Below are 22,077 nucleotides of genomic sequence, written 5' to 3' on the forward strand. Positions count from 1 at the left end.
GAGGAATTTTGTAAGTATCTGCGCCTGGATTTCAGTCTGTCTTGTTTCGTCGTTTATTAGATATATCTTGCCGGTGCAGTGGTTGTCATTATTTTTCTTCAAAACGCTTTTCTATGTGTCATTTCGTCCAAGGTAACGTGTTCGGGTGTATGAAATTCCTGAATGCGGTGAAGCATGAATAGTCCTCTCGGCCTTATATAGGGGGGTGAAGCGATGAACAGAACAATAGAAATCGACAACTAATATGGTGGCAGTCGGAGATAAAAGGGAAATAATGCGTATTTATTAATTCATGTCAGCTTTAAAATGCAAATACATTAAGACTCCAATACAGGATCATCTACGGGCTACGGTTCTCTGGTACTTCCAAGAATAACGCATTCTCCACACTTCTACTATAGCATCAGTATTGGCAATTTGGTTTTTTAAAACAACTTCCATATACAGTATCATTGCGTATTTGTATTTAAGATAAACTATTAAAATGTGTGACTTATAAAAATGTGATAAAAAATATGCGAGTTATATTTTTATGAGAATTAAGAAAATAAACATACTAATGCTTGTTATTGTATCCTACTGCAAACTTAAGTTATATACTTCCGAATTCAGTTATGAAATAGTTATACTTGTTTTTCATTTTCACACACAAATTTCACATCAAAGTAATATATCAATTATTTAAGTATTCTAATTTACAATCAACAGTTTCTTGAAGAAGAAAACATGAAGAAAAAAATAAAGTTATATATACACTGTACCTGTATACTCTTATAGCGAGCTCAAATAACAATTACGCAAGAAAAAGAACGAGCTAGGCCTTCAGATTTATCAAGAAATTTATGGCAGCATCCTACCATTTCTTTGTGCTATGCCGAAAATTGCCCAACTCTCACCTGCAATGTACAGTTCCGTGAGGTTTGTCTCAACATATATTAGTACATGCCTACAACCGCATGAGACAAACATCAACAAGACATACCCCATATTCATTAATGTTTGGAAGAGAGCCAAGATTGCAAGTCGATTTAGTCTTTAAAACAAATCCGAAAGAAACAAAAAGGAATAAACAGAATTTGTAGAAAACTTGAGACAGAAATTATATCACTTATCAGGAAGCACACCAGAATTTCAAAGACTCGCAATCAAAACAGGAAGATATATACAACGGAAAAGTCAGAGGTGCAATATTGAACAATGGAGATAGAATTCTTGTAAAATTTGTCAGTTATGAAAAAAACACAACATAGCAGACAAGTGGCAAAGTGAACCATAATTATATAATTCTATCTTGACCAAAGATATCCCAGTCTACAACATTCAGAGAGAAGACAAATCAGGGAAAATAAGAACCTTCAATAGAAATCTGCAGATGTATTACTGCCCATAAGCTTCATTCCTAAATAATGAGTTAATATTGTTCTACCTACACAAAGACAGAAAGTACCACAAACCATTCCTAGAAAGACTCATGAAAGAATACCAACAACATACATCCACTCCCATTGCGGTCAGTCCAAGGTGAATCCGACTCCGACATTAAAGATAACCTGGTGAAACGGGTTACCCACCGCACTGTTCGTTATCGAATAAAGACGATCGGAGAAACTACTGGAGAGGTGATTGAAGACATTGATCAACCAACTGACTTCAGGCAGGAACCTCAACATGAAATTAGAGAAGACACAGAATCTGATGTAGAAGATGTCGAAGAGAACCGGCAGGCTGCAGCCGAGAAGAATCAGAAAGATATCCATCATAATGATATTGTGAAGAATCCTGAGTTAGAAGAAGACGAAGATAAAGTACAACACATAGCCTTCACTTCAGATATATACCGGTAGATGAAGAAGACAAAGAACATGACATCAACATCAATTCTAATGTGGACGAAGAAGACGAGAATTTAGTAGGGTGTGATTTTTAAATATTTTTCACACTAATTGCACATTGCAATTATTATTCAGTGAAAGATAAGAATTTAATATATTTTTTTAAATCATAATTTATATGTCATTTGATTATTCTATATAATATTCATTTCAGTACTGTAGATTCCTAATTAAACACAATTAATTAATTTCCGCGTAAAATCGCGAGAAGCACCCTTAGCGGATTTTATAATCTCGCCATTATTTTCTGAGAGTTGAAAACTGTAAGAAATAAAGAGCAAAATTCCACGTTCGCGGTTTTATATTCTCGCGATTTGATACAAACCGGGAGGGGGGGGGGGTCGTTGAATTAAGTACTCGCGTAATATAAGGAATATACAGTACTTATAATCAAAAGTATTTTTTAATTATTATTGTCATTTAACTTGTAACACACTGCAAGTGTTGTGTTATTTTTATGCTCTACTAATTTAATGAATTGTATTATGGTCTCTTTTTAGCCCTAAGCATTTTTCTCCTGTATGTCATTTCAAGACATGTGATTTAAGTCAGATGCTCATCAAAACCAATCGATATTCTTACATGGTTTTCCCTCTTTTTCTACCCTTTGTCTTTGTTCATATCTAAGAAGTCTTCAGAGGAGTAAACAAGTAAATTTATATGACAGCCAGTTTTGTACAAGTATCTTTTATGGTAGACAATCTCAGTCTTTTTTATCAAGTCGGTATCAGTGATCAGCAGATAGTAGACTTTCTGTATTAAAGGAACCTTGTTCTACAAACAGGTGATTAAATCATATGTTTATTTTTTTTTTAAAGGTAACATTCAATTACAATGAAAAGTTATGATATAACTTTATTTGGATTTTGTAAATATTTTTTATGCATAATATAAATTATAAACTTATATTTTTAAAACTAATCTGTTAAGGGGCTTGTATTTTGCTTATCTGTAAAATATGAAACAAAGATATATCTTTCTTGCATTGAATTTATTACATAAAATATGTAATGATATGATATGATATTCCATGGTACTTAAGTAAATAATAGTTTGATTTATTTAATAATTTATTTGATAAATTTATAATTATTTATTTATGGTAACATATGTTATCCGTATGACAGGGTTTGAACTTTAATAGTTCCTTTGTGATTTTCATGAATAAACATCATGATTAAACCCTTAGCCAGAGTTAACTTTTGTTAACACCAGGCTATCACATGGATATAGAGTAAATTGTTTCTTTTGGTAATTGAACGAGTTGCTTTTCGACACTTTATGTATTCTCGGTTTGCGTCCTTTTACTGACTTAATGACTGATGCGTCCGATTTTGATCTTTTGACTATTATTCTTTTTCTATGTCCGTCGTTTTCTTCTTTGTCTTGACCATTATATCTATTGTTGATGTCATTGAGAAATGATAGCAATTCTTTAAATTCTGGTAATGAAGATAACTGGAAAAGCTCTGCAGGTGATCCTGCTCTAATTTTTTCATCAAAAATCAGCATAACGTTCTCTAAGTCGGAAAAAGTGGTGGGTCTTTTGTCTGCTAAATTCAGTGCCTGTTCAATTTTTTTAACATCAGTCTGTCTTAATTTTTCGGAAAAGTCTACTTTCAGGCATACTGTTGTTGTTAATTCAAGCGGTGGTTCCAGAAAATTTATGCTGATCACAGGCAAGAAAGGTATTTGTCTTTCCAAGCAATTTTGAAGAGCAAGTTGAAATCTGAACATAAGATATTTGCTACTTACAAATCCATCTGACAGAACAACCATAACATTTTCAGCCGACAGCATTGCACGTTCTAAAGAAGCGTACACATTTTCTCCGACTTTTTCATAGTTTCCCTCCTTTATACATACGATATTTTTTGTTTTTAGAGTTTGAATAAGTTCATTAATCCATCTTTCTACTTCTTCATTATCATCGTTTTTCAGAATGAAAAGATGAATCCTATGATCTTCGAACCTTAACGTACGTGCCATTATCCCGAACACGTAATTTTTGAAACTAATAAAGTTTCTCCAGCGTTTAGTCAGCACATTGTTTGTTCGAAGTTTGGTGTTTGGAGTGTGTGGAAGAAGAAATCTGGTCTGAAAAGTTTGAAAATATATATATATATATATATATATATATATATATATATATATATATATATATATATATATATATATATATATATATATATACCATTACACGAGAAAAACGTGCAATAAAGAAGCTTCTTGTGCTTATTGTTCTTTTGGGAACTAGAGGCTTTCAGTTTCTACTGTTTAGTTAGCCATGTTTTGTTTCCAATTTTTTACTGGTTTTGAAAAAGTGAACACATTTTTTGACATCAATAACTATATTTTCAAATTGTCCTTGATTAAATTTAATGAACATTTTTAGCAATTGCTTAGCGGTTTGTTTACTTGTCCGTTATTGTCATTTGTCAATATATGTGTTATCCATCTGGCAGAAATCTTTCTTACTATCAAAATACGCTTTAAAATAAAATTGACCCGCTATAGCGATATGCTTACAGCTTTTGCAATATCACGAAACGTGTGTCCGCCATCACTTTCAATTTTTTTCCTGACATATGCCTTAATTGCCTGTTACAGTCACAAGTCAGCCAGATTTTGCTTAATCGTTGACGGACTTTCTCTTTCTTTACCTACGAACTAACTCATAAGATACCTAAATATGACACCCATACATTTGTTCAATTCATTAAAAAACAAAAATCTGCATTACCGAATGAAGAATTTTGTGCGAACGTTTATATAAGTTCTAACTTTTCAATATCCTTAACCTGTTTGCCAACCATATTTACAATTGTGACTCAGTACTGGTTCTATTAAAGTGACTTCAAGTTTAAAACTATTGTTTATAAATTGTTATGACCTATTCAAAGGGATTTCGTTAATATATTATAGATGAAATATTTTCACGAGAACAATAAAACACACTTAGATCTTTCCTACACCAAGTGAAAATAAATTTGTCAGGTCTTTAGAGTGCTTAGCCATTAAATCATTGTATAATATCGTTTGAGATGTATTGAATAGAGACATTCAATAGTAGCATCATCTACGAAATCCTGCAAAGTATAATTGCGCTGTGTTGCAACACACATTAGATATCGAATAGCACTCGTACGATGCAATATCAATAAATGGGAATATCACCAGTTTTGTAGTGACAGTGTGGCCTATATAAACGAAAGTCCACATATACATGTATCTTAATTTTTAAATTTATGTGGCTTTAAATGCAAAAAAAAAACATTACAAAAAGTACGGTCATTAGAATCGAAACATAATTTGTCAAAATACAATTAAATTAAATTATGCTTTTGTTTGTCATCATGGCATTTCCGCCTTGTTCATCTAAATATAGAATAGTTTAGTTCTTTTATGTGTACAGGGATAATAAAAATGAAATTTCATGAATAATGACTCCAGTATTTAAAGCTTTATCCGAACTGTCTTTAAAACAATACAAAATTAAATGTTACTCAGTTGTAGCTAATGAACACACTTACTTTCACAAGACCCAAATCAATTGCACTTATCCGCCATTTAAACCTCATATATATATCGATAAAATAGCGACGGATTTCGAAAGTAGGTGTTTACTGAAGCTACATGTGAGGTTGAATGACATAATTATAAACAGCGATAAATATTTACAGAAAAAATAAGCCTACATGTATAATGAAGAGTAGAAACATAATTTAATGCGTTACATTTCTAAACATGATCTTAAATAACAATTTTAATATTTTGAGAAGTATGGTGGGCGAATCTGTAAAGCAAGTAAAAAAATGATATAAATACCGTTATGTGACCTTGTTATCTATGTATGTTATCTCAGCCATCTCATAACCTAGTGTTGAAAATGCATCGCAAGAAGCATGAAATTTTTTTAATCATTTATTGATGTTACTTATATAAACATATATTATATAAAAAAGACGCACCCAACAAAAACAAAAACAGGGGTCAGAAGTCAAAAGTTTTGATCACCCATATCTCAGAAGGGAAAAATATTTTGAAATGCAGTATTGAAGAAAAGATGCTCAAAATGATGTACTAAATAATATGTAATCTTCAACAAAAATTTAAACGGCCCCTATAAGGATATAAGGGATCGGCCCCTAAAACGTTCTTTCCCATATATCTCTTGTTGAACAGAATGTGTTTAGAATTATATGACCTTTCATTTGATATTAAGACAAAGAGGCTGACCCCTTAAATTAGGGGACCAGAGGCTCATTTCGTAAAGGGTCGTACGTCCAGACTTATCGCTGCGCCGGTGTAAATAAGGGACTATTTCGAATATATGCGTTTCAGTAAAGAGCGCATCTTTACGTCCGACTATTAAGCCAAACTTTTACGTCCACTCTTAGGTAGGCGTAAGTTCGGACGTAAACATAAGTAAGCATATATATTATGAAACGACAATTGTATTTTATCACTAATGCGATTTAAGTTAAATGTATTGTCACATTCAGATCGGTGTGATTGGTACCGTGTTTGTCGCATATTTCTGGGTAAATCCTGGAGAACATTGATAAATTGATAAAATTCTATAAATTGAATTGTTTATTTGAATGAGGGAAAACAATGTTTGACATAAGTATGTAAATACAATGTTTGACATACAAGTATGTAAGAAGAGACATAGATGTTTACACGCATATATATACAGATACATGTAGCAGTAAATAAGGTTTTCTTTCTTTTGGTTTGGATGAACAACGTAAAATATTAACCATATTTTTTATTTGCTAACAAAAAAAATGTTCATATCATGAAAAAAAATTATGATTACTTTCCTACCATTATTTACTTTGGTATAAAGGAACAAATGCCTCCATTGAATTGAATGATTACAACACAACAATACATATGTACAAGCACTAAGCAATGACAATTTTTCAAATGAGAGGAATCATTTCTGATTTTACTTCTGAAATCATTGACACGAATGGTCATAAGGTGAACACAATATCTAAATTGTACATTGTTTCATAAACATTTTCAACAAATGAAATGGAATGAATAAATTCAAAGCAAGTCCAAATCTACTAATACTGTTCAACATAATGATCCAATAAAAAAACCTAGTAAATATCATGTAAATAAATATAATATAGAGAGTTTGATACCCTGCTTAATTGTCACTTATACTAAGATAAGATGCCCTTATAATTTGATGCTCTCATTTGTTCAGTAACCTTAAATCTAGTTTTGGTACAACCTAGCTATATGACAAAGATGCAGCTGACTTCAGTAGTCAGTGACTCAAAGTACATCAACCCTCTGTGCACTTATATACAATGTTGCTTCCAAGATAATAAGTTTCTTAAAGAAATCTACAGTATAACTGAAATACACACACTCTTCTGAAATTTTACCACCTAACAATTCATCAACCCCAGGGAGAATTACATGTAACTCTCTTACCAGGTCAATGTACAATAATTTACCTTTTATTTTAATGCAAAAAATATGCCATTCTTTATTTGCCTCACATTTATACTAATGATATTTAGAACAAACCTAGTTGTTATAAACAATACACTGAGATGGATAAATGTACATGTGTACATACATGTATATACAAAAAATTAATACAAGCGGTTCAATCTCAAACTTTAACCATGCAAGTTTACAACACCACAAGCAATACACTATTTGTTTTAACAATTTTCAAACACAAAAAAATTGAAACATTGGTATTAATATTTGAGCCATGTTTATACATGTACATGTATGTGCAGCATATAGTTTTATTTTGGGTATATCAAATATGTAAAGTTGTAGCACTTTGTGCTTGTAAATAAATAAACATATAATACATAAAATATAAATATACCAAAGTATACTTGTATATGGCTCTCTACATAATCAAAAGTGGAGATTATTAACACTAATAAATATATCTAACTCCTCCCTGATCTATAATTGCCAACAACATTTCCTTTTAAATGAAACAAAATATTCTTAACAAAGCTTGAAAAATCACAAAATCAACATGCGAACAACTAATGCATAAATTTTAAGTTTGTAAACAGGTAATGTCCTTTGATCTTATTTAAAAAATGATGATTAAACACATGTTTTCTTGTTCAAGTATATATGACAAATGGGAGATACTATACAGATCACTATGACTTTTAATGTTCAATGAACTTAACGAATCTCATCATACAAAGGATCTTTATCTATGGTTGATAATTCTGTTTCACTCTCACTGTTTACTTGCAGGGTGGCTCTTGGACTCATGTAACCCTCTTCATCCACTTCAAACCTTTCCTGACTGTTAATGTAGGTGGAGTCGCTCGATAGTGTGCTACCAGGCTCCATTGTTCCCTCATGGAGATTCTCTGCACTATTGGCATACAATGGAAGTGGCATTGGTTGACGATCCCCTCCCAAATTGGATGGCTTGCTTGGATCCTTCACTCGGCTGGCCTCCATCATGCGATTGGTCTCCTTGGCTTTGTTCCCAGTGTTCATATCAACATAATGATTTTCCATCACCTCAGCTGGACTCTTACTGTCTGCTGGCATGGCTACATAGGCGACATTGTTCAGTTTTTTAAGATCACTCTCCTCTGCAACTCCTCCGCAGCAAACGTCGTCCTGGTTATCCTCCGAATAAGTTGCCCCAGGCACGGGAATATCCAAAACAGTTCCACTGAAGCAATTCACCCCATGGTTAACCTGTTTGTTCACTTCCTCATAAAGACGATTCATTTCATTTGTGTCCATGTACACATTGCTAGCAGCATTTCCATCTTGTCCACTCTGAGATACTCTTGAGTAGGATAGATTTTGGAACTGCACAGATAGATCCTCAAATTTATTCCGTCTTCTTCTACAAATTGATAAAGGATTCAAAGATATATATGAATAACAAAGTAGTTATTTACCTTCTAATCATCTTCAAACTTTGAGACTAATGAAATACCCTAAAATAAGCAATATCTCTTAGTTGCAAATTCATTACAACATATCATTGAAAAGAGGTGGAAATGTATGTTCCATAAATCAATAATTTGACTGACAAAAATATGCAACCCACCTGAAAACATGTTGAACTCTAAAAATTGCATATTTTTATAAAATATATCAACACTAACAGAATGTATATGTCTGCAAGAGAATGTCTGTCAGCAAAAGATAGATAATATAAAACTCTTAAACATGTACAGGATAGATAGATTACATGTATTACCTTCTTATGAGAAGAGTTCCAACAGCCACGATTAAAATCAGAATCGCTCCTCCAACAATTATTCCAGCAAGAATTCCTGCAATATAGTTATAAAGTTAATCAGTACATGTATATTCAATACCTTCAATGAGATAGTTTAAAAATACAATATTAATAATTCATACATGTATGTATGCATTTCATACATTAATTTGCACTTCGAACAGTTTTAAAAAAAAAAAATTAACTTTTTGATGTTTTATATTTTTCTTACCAGTGTCTTTGTTGGAATTATCTGCCCCTGACTCACCACCCACAACAGAATTACTGACAGATCCCTCTCCTTGGTTCAACTTGTCTGAAATATAAAACCCAGAAATAAGCATCCTACTATAGAAATGAAGCTGCATATTCATCAAATCAAGATCACAACCAATACCTATATCAAACATAATGATATGAATTTTCAATTTCATTTACACACACACAGTCTATATACATATATACATGTATATATGTACTGGTATATTTAAATAATAATTATAAATTGTACATGTATATAATTTCTTTTTTCATTGTTCATTAAATATCTTTATATTAAATTTCTGTAAATTATTCTAAAACTCTAATACGCCTGTTTCAAAATATCACCCAATAGGGCCAAAATAAAATAACAGTTTATTTAGAATTGCCTCCTTCATCATTGAAATACCCTCGCTGATAAAATTTAATGGCAAAAAGTAAAGAACTTCCTTTAATTTTTCATGATACAATGCCTACCAGCAAGTTCATTCGTTAAAATAATTTTTTTTAATTGGGTTCAATGAAAGAAAAGAAGTATAAACAGTTCCTCGATCTGTTTATAGAGTTTTTTAATGTTTTATTAATTTTTAATCAAGCAAGCTTCTAATTTGAAAAAAAAAAATTCCCCCACCCTCCCTCCCTAGTCTGAAAACCCCAAGGTGGCAATTCCAAAATAAACTTAAGGATGGCCTAGGGTAAAAACATTATTTGTCACATATTGATAAACAGACTTCTTCATTACTTAGAGTTACCATGTACATGTTCTATTTCTGTCTCGGATATTGATACATTTCAAACCCTAGAGCAGTAACTTGATAACTTCAGATAATGCTTATCTTGCCCTCTTCAAAACCTTCCTTTGTCTTCCAATACTGATATTTACAAACAATTAAACCCTAAGTTCAAGTAAACTATAACAAATTAATCTGTGATTCTACTGCTGTGATTTGATCATGTCATTAAACATTTTAACAATTGGTCAGAAACATGCAGTTACGAGTCCTGGTCTATTAGTTATTCATCATATTCACAACCTTTTTGTATTCTTGAAATGCTAAACTTCCATTTAAATACAAAATATCAGAAATATGGCACGGTGACTTTTAGTGCAAAATATTATATAGGCTTGAATCATATAAAGCTATTAATACATGTAAGTGGTTTGCCAATCAAATTACTTTGACTGCAAAACGTTCCAATGGAAAACAATTCTAAGAAAAGTAATGCATCATTTGATAGTATTTTAGTTACATAGAAGATTTATGTTTTGATTTAATCATGATTACCATCTAAGTTTATTTACAAATTTTGCATGCACTGTAATTCAAAACTGACATGTCTGTAAAGAATTAGTTTATCATGCTTTGCATCAGCTCAATGCTTATGTAGGAGAGTGGGAGGGTTTATCTTACAGTAATCAAGGTCACTAGAAATTGTCAGAGCTGCAGCCCCTCCTAAAAATGTGTGGGAGTTTTGTTATGAAAATCTTACATGGCCTATATATTAAACACTGGAAAACACTGGTGACCCTGTCGTCTTTCAGTAAATGAAAACACCCTGTCTACCAAACATTTAAGCAATACAAAAATATCATTAAGGTTTTGTAATTTTTATTGCATTGTACTTGGGACTTGAAAATCTGAAATATTTATCATGGTGATTTAAGTGCAGAACATATGATGAACCATTTTCATAAAGCAGCCCAGAAGTTAAAAAATTCTTTCAATACAACTTTGTCCTCCGATTTATCATCCAATATATAATTAATAAACAAATGACGCTTGGGAACCTACATAACACTTGATATCCTACCGTACAGTGTACATGTATTTTTTATATTAAAACCAAAACTCTTCACTCTTCCAAGTCAACTACTGTGGGTCAATATTATCAAAAACTTGACAGTTAACAAAACATTTCCCTGAAAAATGTTAACATATACAAATTACTTTCTAGAACATCAAACAACCACCAATATAAAGTGCAGTCACCTGCATGTTAGAATTGTTGTAAGTAATATAAAACCAGTGTGCTATCACAAAAGCACACAAAAATGTACAACAAACATAGCAGTCTACTAGCTAAATCATGTAAATCACACTATATATATAGGGGTTTCAGTATGAACATCTATGTGTATTTACATGCATCCATACTATTAGTAAAATAGACTCCATAAAATCTATGAAAAATTAAAACAATTTTTCAACTTATTTAATTGTGTGCACTGTGCAGATTGAAAGTTCGGCCTTGGTAGAATATACATGTATTATACGTAATGCCAGTATGTAGAAAAGTATTATATTAATACCAGTACTTTAAAGGTAAAAATTGAAAAGTAACATGCATGCAAATCGATTTTCAGACAATATGCTAACCAATACTCAGTTTGGTAGCTTTTCATTTTTAAAAAAGTGTATGGATACCAGGGTATGTCATTGATAAATTTACCAACAAAATGCATTTATGATCATGCATATATGAAAAGTAGATATAAAATATTTGCAAAATAATCAAGATACATTAATGTACGTAGTATAGTTTGACCTGCAATTGCAGTTGGTACATAATGTCTTCATGCCATAAACATGCTATATTCATCACACCATAAATTAACAGAAAGCTTTTTGGGGGGCAGGGAATTTTAAACTCACTATCTGTGAGTCTTCACAAAATGTTCATTATTACCTGCAATAAAGTCCGCCTTTTGAAACTTAATGAGTTCAGGCTCAATCTTTTCATCAGTCATAAGAACACTTGTTGTAGTAGTGGAACTAACTGTAGTGGTACTTGTACTAGTGGTTGTACTAGGGAGAGGTGTAACCGTTGTAGTGGTAGTGGTACTAGTGGTGGTGGTTGGTGGCAGCTTATCTAATAGGGGTCAAAAGTCAAGGTTATATAGCTCAAAAATTATATTTTACTTTTTAAAATCTTTTCTTGATAGAATTTTCAAATCAGATGATTTTTTAAAAGATTTTTAATAAAATTTGGGAGAATAAAGTTTGATACAATATTAAAGAGTACATTTAAGTTTGAGTAATAGATATTATATATATATATCTTCAAGTATATTAAAGCTATCAGTAAGGATTTTTTTCTGAATTAGAGACACACAATTGCATCCATAGAGAGGTAAGCATACGAGTGCACATGCCCATTGGCATGGAGCGGTATTTAGGGCACATTATTAGCAATGTAATCTAGATAGAAGCTGATATACAACAAAGCAATTATTGCAGAACACTGTGATGAGGCAATTCTTGTCTTAATGATACATAAACACCAGACACATCTACACATGTACATGTGTCTAGGAATATACCTCAGAGTATAAAATTATGAACAACCCTCAATACTGGTCATTAAATACATAAAGCCTATTCAAGATAATCATCTATATGCCAGAAAAAAGGTCTAACTGGCATAAAAAAAAATATACAATTATTTTAGAGACACAAAAATCACAAAATGTTTCTATAAACATTAATGTTTTAAAACATACTGAACAATCCACTTTAATATAGTTAATGTACTACATGTAAGCTATAAGGTCAATCCAAAATAAGTAGACTTTAATTTACAGATCATAGTTTTGTATTATCGTGATTATACATGTACAAAGAATAAACATGTTAGGTTGATCATGTTGATAGTTTTATATATCCTTATGAAAAGGAATAAAACCAAATAATACATGTAAAAACTATATAAAAATCAAAATGGGAATTAATATGACATTATAACAGAGGGGGCTTTCTTTATATAGAAATCACTGACAAAAGACAAATAGTATTAGTTAATTTAAAGGAGCTTATAAAGATGATGTCACAGGAAATAAAAAAAAGCCAAGAAGTGGTTACATTTAAAAATGGATTCAAATAAGGAAAACATCCATACAAACTGTGAATTATGCCTGAAGTATGTCAAATGTTCTCGGAAATTTGTATAATCAATGGCAATTATTTTAGGGCTGGTAGACACTATGTACATCCAATGGTGATTATAATATGAATCATTGTATTTGATACATGGAGAAATAATAAATAAGATCATCAGGGTTTCAATATTTTTTGTACCATGAAACAGTCAAATGAAAAAGCAGAAGAACCACCTTACATTTAATTTTCTAACAATTGTGAGTAAACTTGATGTCAAATGGTTTATCAAGACAATAATCACAATAGAATATTAAGTGTGAAATATAATTAAAAGGTGATTTTTTTTTTTCAAATATGTCAACTGGATGTTATATTTCAGATGTTTTTGTAGTGACAATATATAATGCTTATAAAATTGGGTAACACAGATACCTGTTAATTAATCAACTGGTCAGAATGAAATTCGAATTCTTTCATCAATGAGTTTAATGTTTGTGCATGAAATAAGGTGTTGGTTCTGACTTTCAAGAAAATGATATGACTAAGAGGTACAGTGTCATCAGTACTGAACTTGGTTTTCCAAGAGCAATTATGTTTTAGAATTAAACTTCACTTAAGAAAAACATCTGAATAACTTAATTTGAGAGCTCGGTTTGGATTTGTTTTACTAAAAACTTACTGAATATATAAAATTTCACAGGCATTTAAAACAGCTATTTCTATGTACATGAGACTTATTTATGAAAATGATATAGATTTTCAGTCAACAAGATACATCATTACTTTCATTTGCCAATGAGAAGTGATCTTTCTGAGAAAGGTTACTAAACGGTTCACTGTACTGGTTATAATTCAAAAGTTCACTTAAATGGTTAGACAGAAACACATACTTTAAAAAAACCACAACATCATGAACATAATTTTACTTGAAACTATAACTCCAAAGTCTCGCATTTAAACCTTGCAGTTATAAAGGAAACAATACTTGACTTTAGAGTGCTAGTTTCATATGGTGACAAAGCTCAAATATTTATCTTATGATTTTAACAGTGTCAAACACTTCAAAATATACACACGTTTTATAAAAATATTCTGGACTACAACATGTAGCACTGTAACAATTCTCTCCTAACACAACTCAATTGCAAAATTTCTGTGCATTGCAAATTAGATCAGAAATAAAAGGCATCCTACAACACATCTTTAAAGTTTCTGAATTGCGATGTAACAAACGATGAATACAAAATAATGGTACGTTGACATTTCACTGACCTCTATTATTTGTCTAAAGAGAATTGATTAGATATAAAGTTATTACACAATTATGACACCATCACTGAAAGAACTCTACTAAGGATTCTGCGTATGAATCACTAATAGCTGTTTGGCATACCCAATCAATAACAAACGAGCTGAACATAAAACATCATGAGTGAGGTCAGGCGAATTGTGAAATCCCAGATGAGGAATCGGCTCTGTGAGCCAGCCAATACATAATGACTTTATCATGCAATGTAGGCGTTTTTGAGTCGCTTGGCTTAGTAAGTCAAATGTGAAATGTGAATCAGAAAGTCAATGAAATTCTGTACTGATTGAGAAGAGTTGGCCAATTTATGTAGTTATTTGTCGTAAAAAAAAACCTTCATGCTTATCAAAGCTACTGTTTGTTAATTACACTTGACTAAATTGTGCTCCAACAATATAAAATGTCTTCATATAAACCTTAATGAATAGAGTCAATACAATACTTGCATGTATACCCAATAAATTTTATGAAACCAAGAGACTAATTTAAAGCATAATAATACAGTGAAGGTGAAATTTATAAATTTGTACAAAAATCATGAAGTTTGATTGATTTATTTGTTCATGCAGACTTTAACTTCATTTTCAGACAATCAATAATCATACATGTATAAAAAAAATATGGCATATTTTTTTTGATAATCTTAAAATTACAGATGTTGTTTTGGCAAGTGATTACAAGCCTTTTTCTTTCCAAATGCAAAACAAGACCTGCTGAGCTGAGAAAACATGAGAGAGGTCAAAATGAAGCCATGGGAATAAAATACAGCTAATTTAATGGAATATTATAATGTCTATAGCCATGAACACACCTCCTAAGACATATGGTGAGCAAGGTCGGAACATCTGTGCAAGAACATGTACCAGAATATGTTATCAACACAAGCTTTCAAGATGCGGGGGCAACTCAATAATGCGTAAAACATCAACATGTCAATACCAATCTCGGAACACTTAACACACATTCCATAAATTTTGTACTTGCACTATATCTGGAACAAAAAATTCTCTTTACTGAATACAATTGACAATTTAAAGTATTTCAAAAAATAGTTTTGTAGGCAAATACAAATAACTTACAGACATTCTGCATTACTCTAGTGCTTTTCCTATAACTTTCCCAACAAAAAAAGTTTGAATAATTAAAGCAACAAGAGCAATGCCAATTAAAGCAGCCATTCAATCAGTTTGTGGCAAACTTTTGACCTTATTAAACATATTAAATGGATACTGTCAGTGCTTGTCTAGAATATACGTTAGTTGTGTTTCATAGCTGTAAAATGTGCAACATGTTAAAAATCAAATTAGTGCTGGGACAAAGGATTTTTGGAATGGAATACCACATTCACGCCACAACAATCAAAGTTATATATTAATAATATATACATATGCTGCAATGATTTACTTACGATACTGGCAGATAAACTTGTAGGTGAAAAAGAGTGAGGAGTCGCAGTGATAATCATGCCATCTCCATCCATCCCCCCGCCTCATTAATGCACAATCCTCTATCGATATTCCAGCTGTGGTACTGGGTTGTCCAGGGGCCCAATAGCCCCAGGTAAGTTTCTCTCCTACAATAGAAGCCATACTTGCATATATACAAATAGATATATATATATATATATATGCGGCACGTCTTTTAACCCCAAGGAACCCCAAGGAAACCCAAAGGAACCCCAAGGATACCCAAATAACAGAAATGAATAACTATTGATACCCAAGGGGGTCTCATTAGAGTGCAAGGGTCACCCCTTACCCTTGGTACCCCAATTATACCCCAAGGAACCCCAAAGATAACCTAATAATACAGATTTATAACTCCTGATACACCATAGAACCCCATGAAACCTCAAGGATACCCTAATAATACAACTTTTAAACTCTTGGTACCCCTGGGGACTCACTGGTATTTCCAGACACACCTCTAAGAACCACAGGGAACCCCAGGGATATCCAAAGGAACTCCAAGAATACCCTAATAATACAGAATCATAACTCTTGATACTCCATAGAACCCCAAGGATACCCTAATAATACAAATTTAAAACTCTTATTAACCCTGAGGACTCATTGGTATTCCAGATACACCTCTAGAAATCCCAGGGAACCCCAGGGATATCCCAAGGAACTCCAAGAATACCCTAATATTACAGAATCATAACTCTTAATACTCCATAGAACGCCAAGGATACCCTAATACATTGTAATACAAATGTAAAACTCTTGATAACCCTGGGAACTCATTGGTATTCCAGATACACCTCTAAGAATCACAGGAAACCCCAGGGATATCCCAAGGAATTCCAAGAATACCCTAATAATACAGAATCATTAATCTTGATACTCCATAGAACCCCAAGGATACCGTAATACGTTGTAATACAAATTTAAAACTCTTGATAACCCTGGGGACTCATTGGTATTCCAGATACACCTCTAAGAATCCCAGGGAACCCCAGGGATATCCCAAGGAACTCCAAGAATACCCTACAAATACAGATTCATAACTCTTGATACACCACAGAACCCCAAGGATACCTCAAGGAACTTAAAAGATAACTTAATAATACAAATTTAAATTTTTGATACCCGTAGGGACTCATTGGTATCTCAGACAAAACCCACGGATACCCCAAGGAACTCCAGGGATACTCTTATACATGTATTGGTTATATAAATTTTATAACTCTTGATATCCTATGGAACTCCAAGGATACACTATGTCTCTTGATACTTTTTGGGTCTCTTCGATATCCTAGACAAATCACAAGGTATCCCAGGGAACCCCATGGGTACCCCAAGAAACCTAAAGGATACCCTAATAGTACTCTAATAGTAATTATACAGATACCCCATTGTTATCCCTGACACACCCTATGGATACCTCAAGGAACTCCAAGGATACCCATTAATATAACTTTTTATACCCAAATGAACCCCAAGGATACCCTAATAACACAATTTTATATCTCTGGATACACCCTCGGGGCTTTTTGATATCCCAGACACCATTAGGTATCCCACGATTCAAATGACACCCCTTGTGTATAAATAGTTATTAATTTCTATCACTGGGGTACCTTGGGGTGAGACTTTGATTCGAATGAGACCCCTGGGGTATCACTGGTTAATAACTTTATCAATTGGGTTCCATGGGGTTCTTACAGGTTTCCTTGGGGTTCCTTGGGGTACCCTTGGGGTACCAAGAGGTGACCCTTGAAGTCCAATAAGACCCCTTGTGTATTAAAATTTATTAATTATTGTCATTGGGGTTCCTTGGGGTATCCTTGAGGTTCCTTGGGGTTTCCATGGGGTTCCTTGGGGTTAAAAGACGCACCCATATATATGTATTAAGTATTCGGATCATGTAAATAGTTTTTGATTTATCAATCTGTGATATGCATCTGCAAATCAATCATTCATTTTGACCAAGTTTAAGGTTGATGACATCTTAATCCAAGGGTTCAAATGACATTGTTCTGTGAACAACATGAACATCACACTGTTGAGTTTTTATAATGAATGCTTACTATCCTTGTAATCTAAATATATGCTCAAATAACATGACAATAGCAGTGGTGATGAGTGACAACATGTGTATACTTTAACAAAAACTGAACCATTTGACACAGTCCTATGTCATAATATTAAGCCTATTTTATGAGAGATTACGATTGGTGTCCCTATTATGAATTAACATTTATTAAGGGTAGCAATTAAATATCAAAAGTTAAACAAAAAAGAATTTTAATTCAAGAGTATCTGGTTACAAATTTTTAACAATCGAAATAATTCCAACATTACCAGTTGTCCATTCCCATCCCTTTCCATTTCGATCATGAGCTCCGATCCACACTCCATTATTTCGCCATCTCAAGACAGAATTCATTGTGTGGATGACAAAGTTCATCTTTTCCTGGTTTTTTATCATGATGAGCTCTCCTCCCCATGACCAGCAATGTTGTCGAGCATCTACCCATGTTTTCTCAGTGTTTATAAAAATGTAGCACATATCACCATGCTCTGTCTTGTACTCCCCAACTCGTTTGAAGACACTGGGGCACCTGTCTAAAGAACCTGCTAAAGAGCCTGTAAAACCACAGAAAAGCTTTTCATCAAAATATTTTATTGAGCAATGCAGACCTAAACTGAGGTATTACAGTCAAACTTTGTTATCTCGAACTAGATGGGACAGTTTCAAAACTTCGGGATATCTGAGTAATCAAGATACCAAGGGTAAACTACATAAAAGATAAGTGATTAGGACTTACAAATCACTTTGACATATCCAATGTATTCGAGATATCAGTGTTCGAGATATTGAAATTCAACTGTATAGTCCAAGACCCTGTGTGGTTATATTCTTGTAAAGACAATAATATTTGCTTAAAGTTAGCTAAATAAATGTAAATAGATAATCGTGGCATCCCTAGATGGGATGTATTCTGGAAATTGTCTATCACAAACTGTTCAGATATGTGACATATACCTCAAGCTCTTGAAGTTATTTGTCTGATAAGTCAATAAAATGCATGGATTAGGTTTCATTTTTTAGATTTAAGGGGAATGTTTGTGGTTTACCTATAGCCTACACTGATAGCTTTAAAAAAAACATTTTAAGTATTTAACAACATTACGTCAACATGTTTTAAGCTATTGTCTGATTGTGTTTTACCTGTTACCACAGGTGTGTCACTTTTAAATTTTACCTGAACTTTCTGTTTAACACGATTCCAGACAATACTTATAAAGTACTTCCAGTTTCATTTCTACAGTTTTAATTGGTCTACTGCAGTAACAAATATTTAGTTTTCCAGTTATTAACGTAAAAAAGGCCTAATTTTTTATCCATGAACATAATTCAACAGGTCAAGATTATTCATTTAACATTTTAAAAATCTTGTTTTAAAAAATGTCCCATAGTATAAATATAAATTATCTTAATGTACGGTTATCGTTACGTTATAATTAACATTTCTCAAGAGATTAGAAAACCATTTACATTTATTTAATCATCAATAAACTATACTCACCATATAAGAAAGCTATCCATAAGATTATACAGTGTCCCGCCGATGGTAACATCATGAATCTGTCTGTGTTACACTAGCTACAGTAAACAATCGCAATTAAGCTGTTGATCACTCCATAGGCCCTACCTATTTACATTTTTACAAGTAGCAGCGCCCCCTATAAAAATCAAAGTACTGCGAATACAAGTGGACGGAAAGGGTGGATCATAAGAGGAGAAAGATGTATATATACTTATCCTTCTCCACTCATATACGAAACCAAAAATCTCTATTTTATTTTTATGTAACGTACGTACGTTAACGTCAGTCGCTACCAGTGGTTCATCCCCATTCGTTAGCTGCAGGTTTGTAGCTCCCGGTCTGAAAAAAATTTGGATGGACGTACTATTCGTCTATCCGAATTCTTTCAGTCCGGGAGCTACACTACAGACAATGCAGCAACCCCATTCCTATATTTTACACCCAGTATAGTATATATATAGTTTCTATTTCTATCTCATTCTGGTCGTATCATGAGCTCCGATCCACCAGGGACGTCAGTCCCTGGATTCACATACCTGCATGAGTCCATTATTTTGCGATTCGAAAAAAAATCGGAGCATATTTTTTAAAGTTATGTATCCATCAAATTTGATATTGTACGTCAGTTATAGTTGCATGTCTTGAAGAATATATGTTTGAGTCCCAAGCATTCTGAGTGAACTTTTCATGACTTCAAGATGATCATAGCACGCGCTTAACGCTTGTCGGTTGGATTATTGTAAACATAAAATCTATGTAATTTTCACTATATTTTAAACGGTTTGCCTTTTCATATGTAAATTTAAGTAATAAAATGCAATGGTACAAAGTTCACCAGGATATTGATACATGACCAAACCCAAAAGGGCTTCACAGAAATGGTCACGTGACCAATCAAGTTCATATCTCGATTAACTTTTTAATTTGCTGTTTATTGCATACTAGAAATTGAATTTTTCGATATGTGCATGCAGCTTAGACGGGTGCAAAAATGCCACCTTGGCACTGGCATAATTATCTGGCACAGTTTTAAATGATTAAGAAACAAATCAACTGACTGAAATTTTGCAAAATAATTCATAACATTGAATTCCATGCATGCATTAGATAAAGAATTGCAAAATATGAAATTGTGTATTATATTAATAAATACCCTGTTTGGGAGGGTAACAGTTGAGATTGACACCCCGAGAAAACTATTTTCAACCTCGTTTAAAAGTTATAACATTTCAAATGTTTGAAATTGAATAAGGCTTTTCTATTCTGAGGGAGCAGATATGGGAAAACAAAATTGAAAAAAACAAACCAATATCTCATTTGATTCAAAACAATATATACCTAATATATTGATATCATACCAATTACTGGAAGATTATTCACTTGATCCCCTTTTTGTGTTATAACAAAATGCTCTGGTTTACATTTTTAGGATTTCTTAAAGATATGGATCCATTTACTATCAACTTATCCAAATTAAAAAACAGAAAACCTTTTCTGAAAATTTAGAAACTGTGACAATTTATCATGCACGGTGTATGTAAAACATGTATGAAAAACCTTCAAATAGTCTATGATAAAGAAAGATAACTTTTGCTGATTGAAGCAATTTTTGTTGCAAACCTATACAACAAAGTGCTATTCTAAACTAAAATGCAGCGCTTCAATGTGTTTTTTAATATGAATTGAAAATGTTTATAACTATATATTATTTTCATATACATTTTAGATTTTTAATTTTATGCTGCGATGGTAAAATTTTGCTTTTTCTAATCTAATCTCACTATGTCTAGTTTTCGTCATATCATGATTAGACACATTATCAGTTTTTGAAAAATCTAGCAGCGCTTCATCACTTCAACTTTGTTTCATATGGATCGAATGATATTGACTTTGATGAAAATCAATATGAAATTAAAAAAAATATATATATGGCAAAATTAATAGCAGAGGGATATTGCACCTTAAGAGATACTATATAAGTAAAGCTTCGGTTAGCAACATATATTTTGAAACTTCCACTGTGTACTGTAGCTCGATTCATCAAACTGAAATTTTTCCGCAAGTGTGTTTGGGAACAACTGTGGTTATCATGCATGTCACCCGTAAAGCTACAGATCTGCGTCTCCTTTTTTGTGTTGATGTTTTTTTTCGACAATTCTACCACAGATATTTGGATATTTGAATGAAAACATTTTAGCAACAAGATGTCCATATATTTGATATACTTCTAATTTTCTGTGATTGATGTTACACACTTTGAGCTATACATAGTTACCAATGCATACAAAAACAATTATCGATAGAAAATATCAATTCATAAACATTTCTTCATACTTTCATCTTTTCATCTTACAATTTAGACCTTTTTCTCAACAAATGGTTGTAGCTAGAGAGGACCCGATTGAACCCCTTTCTTATCTTTCAAA

General features: G+C 32.4%; 2 protein-coding genes across 3 annotated transcripts; both read right to left on the bottom strand.

The window, feature by feature from the left end:
- Positions 1 to 2,877: 2,877 nt before the first annotated feature.
- On the bottom strand, positions 2,878 to 5,524 carry LOC128165898 (uncharacterized). The gene is made up of 2 exons (XM_052830839.1): positions 5,426 to 5,524; positions 2,878 to 3,989 (listed from the first exon to the last, which is right to left on the bottom strand). The coding sequence occupies exons 1-2, from the start codon at positions 5,471 to 5,473 to the stop codon at positions 3,078 to 3,080; spliced, it is 960 nt and encodes a 319-aa protein (XP_052686799.1). The 5' UTR covers positions 5,474 to 5,524; the 3' UTR covers positions 2,878 to 3,077.
- A 1,312-nt stretch (positions 5,525 to 6,836) lies between these two features.
- LOC128165897 (uncharacterized) lies at positions 6,837 to 19,788 on the bottom strand. 2 transcript variants are annotated; one of them, XM_052830836.1, is made up of 7 exons: positions 19,631 to 19,788; positions 18,402 to 18,686; positions 16,004 to 16,168; positions 12,100 to 12,282; positions 9,383 to 9,466; positions 9,130 to 9,205; positions 6,837 to 8,769 (listed from the first exon to the last, which is right to left on the bottom strand). In XM_052830836.1, the coding sequence occupies exons 1-7, from the start codon at positions 19,683 to 19,685 to the stop codon at positions 8,082 to 8,084; spliced, it is 1,536 nt and encodes a 511-aa protein (XP_052686796.1). In that variant the 5' UTR covers positions 19,686 to 19,788; the 3' UTR covers positions 6,837 to 8,081. The 2 variants fall into 2 exon arrangements, with proteins under 2 accessions (XP_052686796.1, XP_052686798.1); XM_052830838.1 differs by lacking the exon at positions 12,100 to 12,282.
- Positions 19,789 to 22,077: the final 2,289 nt, after the last annotated feature.

Source organism: Crassostrea angulata, chromosome 10, assembly GCF_025612915.1.
Source record: "Crassostrea angulata isolate pt1a10 chromosome 10, ASM2561291v2, whole genome shotgun sequence".
NCBI classification, from domain to species: domain Eukaryota; kingdom Metazoa; phylum Mollusca; class Bivalvia; order Ostreida; family Ostreidae; genus Magallana; species Magallana angulata.